The sequence below is a fragment of the Condylura cristata genome, unplaced genomic scaffold (assembly GCF_000260355.1).
Source record: "Condylura cristata isolate star-nosed mole 26May11 unplaced genomic scaffold, ConCri1.0 scaffold00041, whole genome shotgun sequence".
Lineage (NCBI taxonomy): Eukaryota > Metazoa > Chordata > Mammalia > Eulipotyphla > Talpidae > Condylura > Condylura cristata.
Genome location: NW_004567142.1, coordinates 331,653 through 337,484, shown reverse-complemented (window position 1 = coordinate 337,484; position 5,832 = coordinate 331,653). Strand labels below are relative to the sequence as shown.

The 5,832-nt window shown below is 48.5% G+C and overlaps 1 protein-coding gene across 1 annotated transcript in view; it reads left to right on the top strand.

Moving 5' to 3' along the window:
- BLVRB (biliverdin reductase B) overlaps window positions 1–5,832 on the top strand; it is a 12,160-nt gene continuing 6,328 nt past the window's right edge. Inside the window, exon 1 of the mRNA XM_004693894.2 lies at window positions 1–173. Within this exon, the coding sequence (XP_004693951.1) occupies window positions 95–173 (79 nt within the window). The 5' untranslated portion in view covers window positions 1–94. The remainder of the gene's footprint in view (window positions 174–5,832) is intronic.

Here is a 5,832-nt window from a genome sequence, read left to right as displayed (position 1 = left end):
GTCCCGCTAGAGAACCCCGGGAGGGCGGCCCCGCAGCCAGTCGCTTCCCGCGCGTCCTGCGACTCCGCGGCCTCTCGCCCCCACGACCAGCAGCATGGCCATCAAGAAGATTGCGATCTTCGGCGCCACCGGCAGGACCGGGCTCACCACGCTGGCGCAGGCGGTGCAAGCAGGCATGAGCTGGGGCGGGTGGGCGAATTCGAGGCTGAGCCAGGGGAAGAGGAGGTGGGGCTGAGGCTGTTTGGGGCGCTCAGGGCCTTGGTGAGGGGGCACTCAGGGCGCAAAGCACGCGACAGAAGTGGGGGCGCTATGAGATCCAATTTGATATGAGCCCAGAGAATAAGAAATGTTCCTAGGGCCCTGAGGGACGCTGGAGACAGACCCAAGTCCAGGGCACACAGGGAATGCGCCCGTCGTGGGGCCGGAGGCAGGGGTGGCAGTTAAGCCCACCGAGGGAGGGCTCACAGAGCCAGGGGTCAGCTTGCTTCCCCATCCCTACCCCCAGGCACTGCCCTCTGTTCACGCGTGTGAAATCCTCGCTGCCCTGAGAACTAGTCCCATCTCATTTGACACATGAGTAAACTGCAGCCCCTGGAGTGACTTGTCCAATGTCACTCCGTTGGAAGAGGCCGGGATGGGATTTGAACCCAGCCGGCGCTCTTCATCGCCAAAGTTCATTGGCTCTTGGCTGTGGCACTGAGGCTGGAAGTTGCAAAGGAGCAATGAACACCTACTGTTGAGGATTACGGAGACATGGGTGAAGACTTGGGGACACTAGCTCTGGGAAAGGCCGTGTGGGTTAAAGAATTGGTACCCGAGGGAAGGAGCACCCCCGCCCCCAAGGTTTTGACTTCAACCCTCAGCAGGGCCTGGGACTTACAGATATAGGGCCTCACCCCTGCTGGCATTGGTGACTGAAGATATCGACTATCTGGGTGTCCCAAAAGGGTGGGTCTCACCCGGATCCCACTCTCTGCTGTCTCCTAGCTTCATCCTGCCTATAAGGCATCTGCCAGGAAGTCTCCTGTGAAGCGCACTGCTCTTCCCATCCCCAGGAACACTAAGTGGGGATCTTCACTTGTAGGGAGAAGAGAAATAAATTTGCTCATAAGCACTTCTGGGGGAGGAAATAAGAGGGAGAAGTTAGAGGTGCTGAGTCACCCTGAGGATCCAATTCCCTTGTTACCACCTTTCCCTTAGTCCTGAATTCCCCTGACTTCCCCTCATCCACCCTGCTGGTCACAGAGGGAACTGCACCCCGGAAATTGAGACCTGGGGCCCCAGAAACCCCTTTCTCAGATCTTCTGCTGTGGGTCTAATAAGTCTGCACAGCTGAGAGCCTCGCTGTCCCCATCAGAAAAAGGAAAGGCTTTAATAAATGGGGCTTTTATTTACTTGCATGATTCTGTAGGGCTAAGAGTCGTGACGGGTAATAATTCTGGTGCCAGTGTGTCCACCATCAAGCTCGTTATGTGTGCCCTAGATGCATGTAAAGCGGAAATGAGGACCTCCCTGGGGGCGTAGGGGTTAAGTCTGAATGTGGTCACCACTACTGTCTGAGTTCTATCCCGGCCAGGGAGCTGACCCACATGGTGCAGCAGACCGCTCCTGTCTCCCGGCTGCCCCTCTCAGCAGTGGACTTCAGTCATTCTGCTGTTCTGCTCCCCACTCTGTCTCTGGTGAAACCTCTCACCCACACACACACACACCTCTGATCTACACCGCAGTTCTTCTATTCATAAAATAAATATTTAAAAATTAATAAAATGGGACTGAAACCCATACCACTTGATTTAGGAGGGAGTGCGTGGGACGATTAAGTGAGATAATGTGTCAAAGTGTTTAGAAGTGTCCCCAGCTCAAGGTGATGCTGGGTAAACCCCTCCTTGGCTGAGTCAATTTGGATTATAGCTGTATAATGCAACCCCAGCTCCCTAAAATGTCTCCATCCTGAAAACAGGCACTGTAATAATATCCACCTTGCAAAGTGGTTGTCAGCTAGCACTTTTCGACTTATGAAGGAGTTTTGAGGCATATTTGGCCACCGTCGTATCGAAATGTGTCACATGTTAAATATTGGTTTCATAAAACTCTTATTTCAGACTTGGGTAGGCTGTGCCATCTATTCTATACTGAGAGTAAAGATCAAAGAAGTTTAAAGGAGGCACAATTTCTGCAACTTACTCTCAAATAATTCAGGGGGAAAATATTTCTTAAAAAATATTTAGGCCCTCCCTGGTGGCGCAGCGGGTTAAAGCACAGCACTGAGAATCTGAAGCCACTTCCGCATGAGTTCGATTCCCGCCTGCCGCCTGCCCCGGAGGAGACCACATGGCGAGCCAGACCTCTCCTGACCCGCCCGCTGCTCCCCTCAGCAGTGTACTTCGTCGATCTGCCTGCTCTGCTCCCCACTCTGTCTCTGGTGAAGCCTCTCACCGCCCCTGAGCCTCTGGCCTGTACCCCAGTTCTGTATGAATAAATAAATAAATCTTTAAAAAAAAAATATTTAGTTATGCACACAGAACTGGGGTACAGTCCAGAGGTTCAGGAGGGTGAGAGGACTCAGCAGAGGCAGAGTGGGGAGCAGAGCAGGAGGATCTGCCTGGGGGAGCAGACAGGAGAGGTCTGCCGCGCCACGTGGGTCAGTCCCTGGCCGTGGCTTTTAAATTTAAATGCAGGTTGGGTTAACATTTTTCTGGAAGAAAACCAGTCACCTGCGAAAGAGTCTCTACAACACTTGCCACATCATACGTTCTCAGTAAACCACTAATTGGTCACGATCACCACTGCCAGTGGGCAGCATATGCTGGGCGTGTAGCAGAGCTCATGCAGTCTGCAAACGTGTTTCTTCCCACCAAATACTCACCGCTTATGAGCGTCCATCTTTTCTTTTAAGATTTGCTTTTGTTTATTTACACACACAAGAGCAGGGATACAGGCCAGAAGTACAGGGATGGGACGGCAGTGCGAGGAGTCACCAGACACAGAGTGGGGAGCAGAGCAGGCAGATCTACAAAATCCACTGCTGAGGGGCGCAGTGGGCGGGACAGGAGAGGTCTGCTGTGCCCTGTGGGTCAGCTCCCTGGCCGGGGATTGAACTCAGGTTGCAGTGGCTGCGGATAGCTTCACAGTGCTGCAACTTTACCCCCTGCACCACAAGGGAGGCCCTAGGAGGGCCCACCTTAACACAGTACAGTGGCTACGCACTGATGGTAGACCGCCAGGCCTCTCCACCACAGCTGGCCCCAGGGGTGGGTGAGAGCAGAGCTGGGTTGGTGTTGTTCTCTTATGAAAGGCAGTTGCCAGCATGGGGGTGTGCTGGTTGCTGTGGTCTCTCCTTCAGAGAGGAGACTGAGGCCCTCTCAGGGAAGGTGTTTTCTGAGGTTCCTCTGCCAGCAGGTGACAGAGCCCGAGTTTGAAACCAGAACTATGGGGCAGTGAAGCCTAGATGGGATCTGAGCAGGAGGACATTCAGTACAACTGTGGGAAGCAGTGTCTGGCTGCCAGGTGGAATAGGAATCCGAGGCGGGTGAGACAGGCCAGAAGCCCAGGCAGGACTAGACCAGGCCTGGAAATCAAAGTGTGAGAGGATTCAAAGGCGAAGTCACCATCAACCCCCGTACAGGGCCAGGCACTTCCCTATACTTCATGTTTGTCTGTTTTAATTTTAGTTTTGCAGTTTTTATTAAAAATTGAAATTTATTTTTAATGGTAGTTTTGCAGTTTTATAAAAATTTATTTATTGATGCATATAGAACTGGGGTACAGGCCAGAGTGCAGGGAGTGAGAGGATTCACGAGAGACAGAGTGGGGAGCAGAACAGCAGATGGATCGAAATACACTGCTGAGGGGAGCAGCGGAACAGACAGGAGAGGTCTGCGGCGCCATGTGGGTCAGCTCTGGGGCCGGGGGTGGAACTCATGCTCCAGTGGCTGTGGTAGCTTCATAGTGCTGCGCTTTAACCTGCTGTGCCACCAGGGAGGGCCCAGTTTTGCAGTTTTATAACAGTTTTATAAAAATAAATTCACATTCTTGTAGTCCACACATTTCATGTGTATAGTTCAGTGGATCTTAACATATTTAGAGAGTTGAGGAAACATCGTACAATTACTTTGGAATATTTTCTTGGCCCTCAAAGAGAAACTTCTAGGAGCTACCCCATTGCATTTCCCTGCCAACCCCTCCCTCCAGGCAACCACTGGTATCTACCTCTATTAGCAGAGATTTGCCTTTCTGCACATTTCATATAAATGGATCACAATATGTCTTTCTTTGTGTCAACATGGGGTGTTGTTTTTAAGATTTATTTATGCATACAAGAATTTGGGTGCAGGCCAAGGTGGGGAGGAAGGGATTCACCAGAGACAGAGTGGGGAACAGAGCAGGCAGATCTACTGCAACACACTTCTGAGGGGAGAAGCGGAGAGACAGGAGAGGTCTGCTGTGCTATGTGGGTCTGCTCCCTGGTGGGGGATCGAACTCAGAACTCAGGCCGCAGTGGCTGGTGATAGCTTGTTAATGCTATGTCTTTAACCTCTGCACCACCAGGGAGGGCCCAATGTATGTTGTTCTCTGTAATTGGCTTCTTTCAGCAACAGAAAATGACTCTTTCAAGATTCATCTTTGTTGTAGCATGTAACATGTTACTTTTCATTATGATGGAATACCATTACATATAATGAACATACTGCCTTCGATTTATCTGTTCGTTAACTGAGATCATTTAAGTGATTTCCTTTTTTTTTTTTTGGTTATTTTGAATACTGCCTCTGTGAACATGTGGGAACATGTTTGCATTTATGTCAATACCCACCGAGGAGTAGAATTGCTGAGTCATATGGTAGCTGTGTTTAACCTATTGAGGAACTGCCTCTGTTTTCCAAAGTAGCTGAGTCATGCAGCCTTCCCACCACTGTGTATAAAGGTCTCAGTTTTTGCATATGCGCATCAGTATTTATTGTCTATCTTTGACAATGTCCATCTCCGTGGCCCTGAAGTGGTATTTCACTGTGGTTTTGATTTGCATTTCCCTGATCTATACTGATACTGAATATCTTTTCATGTGTTTATTGGCCATTTGTATGTTTCCTTTGGAGAAATGTCTATTCAGACTTTTGATGAGTCATCTTTTTATGATTGCTTTATAGGAGTTCTTTCTATACTCCAAATACAGGTCTGCAAAAATTTCCTCCCAATCTGAGGTTTGCCTTTTCACTTTCTTGCTGGTGTCCTTGGCAGCACAAAAATTCTACATTTTGATGATAATTAGTTTTTGCATTTTTTCTTTTGTTGCTCATGTGTGTGTGTGGTGGTAGCTAGGAAACAAAACCACAAAGACTTACGACTGTTTTCTTCTAGGAGTTGTATGGTTTTACCTCTTACATCAGTTTTTCAATCATTTTGGCTTTTTTTTTATATGATGTGAGGTTGGGATCCAACTTCATAATTTTGCATATAGATATCCAGTTGTCCTAGACCATCTATTAAAAAGACTCTTCTTTCCTCTACTGAATTGCCTTGCTACCTTTATCAAAAATCAACTGATTACATTAAATTGTTAGACATATTTAACCCAAGAGCAACCCTGTAAGGTAGCAATATTCTGTCACTCTCCAAGTGAAGTCCCTCTGATTTATAGAGGTTAAGTGATTTGCCCACTGTCCTACAGCTAGCTAGTGGTAGGATTAGAATTCAAATCCAGAGTCTCTTGGAGGAGTAGATGACTAATAATAATTAATAAATATTAAATAATATAGGCAAAGCACTTGGCACCCACTACATATTAAGTACTCTTTAAAAAAACATTTATTGTGGGCCACCCTGGTGGTACAA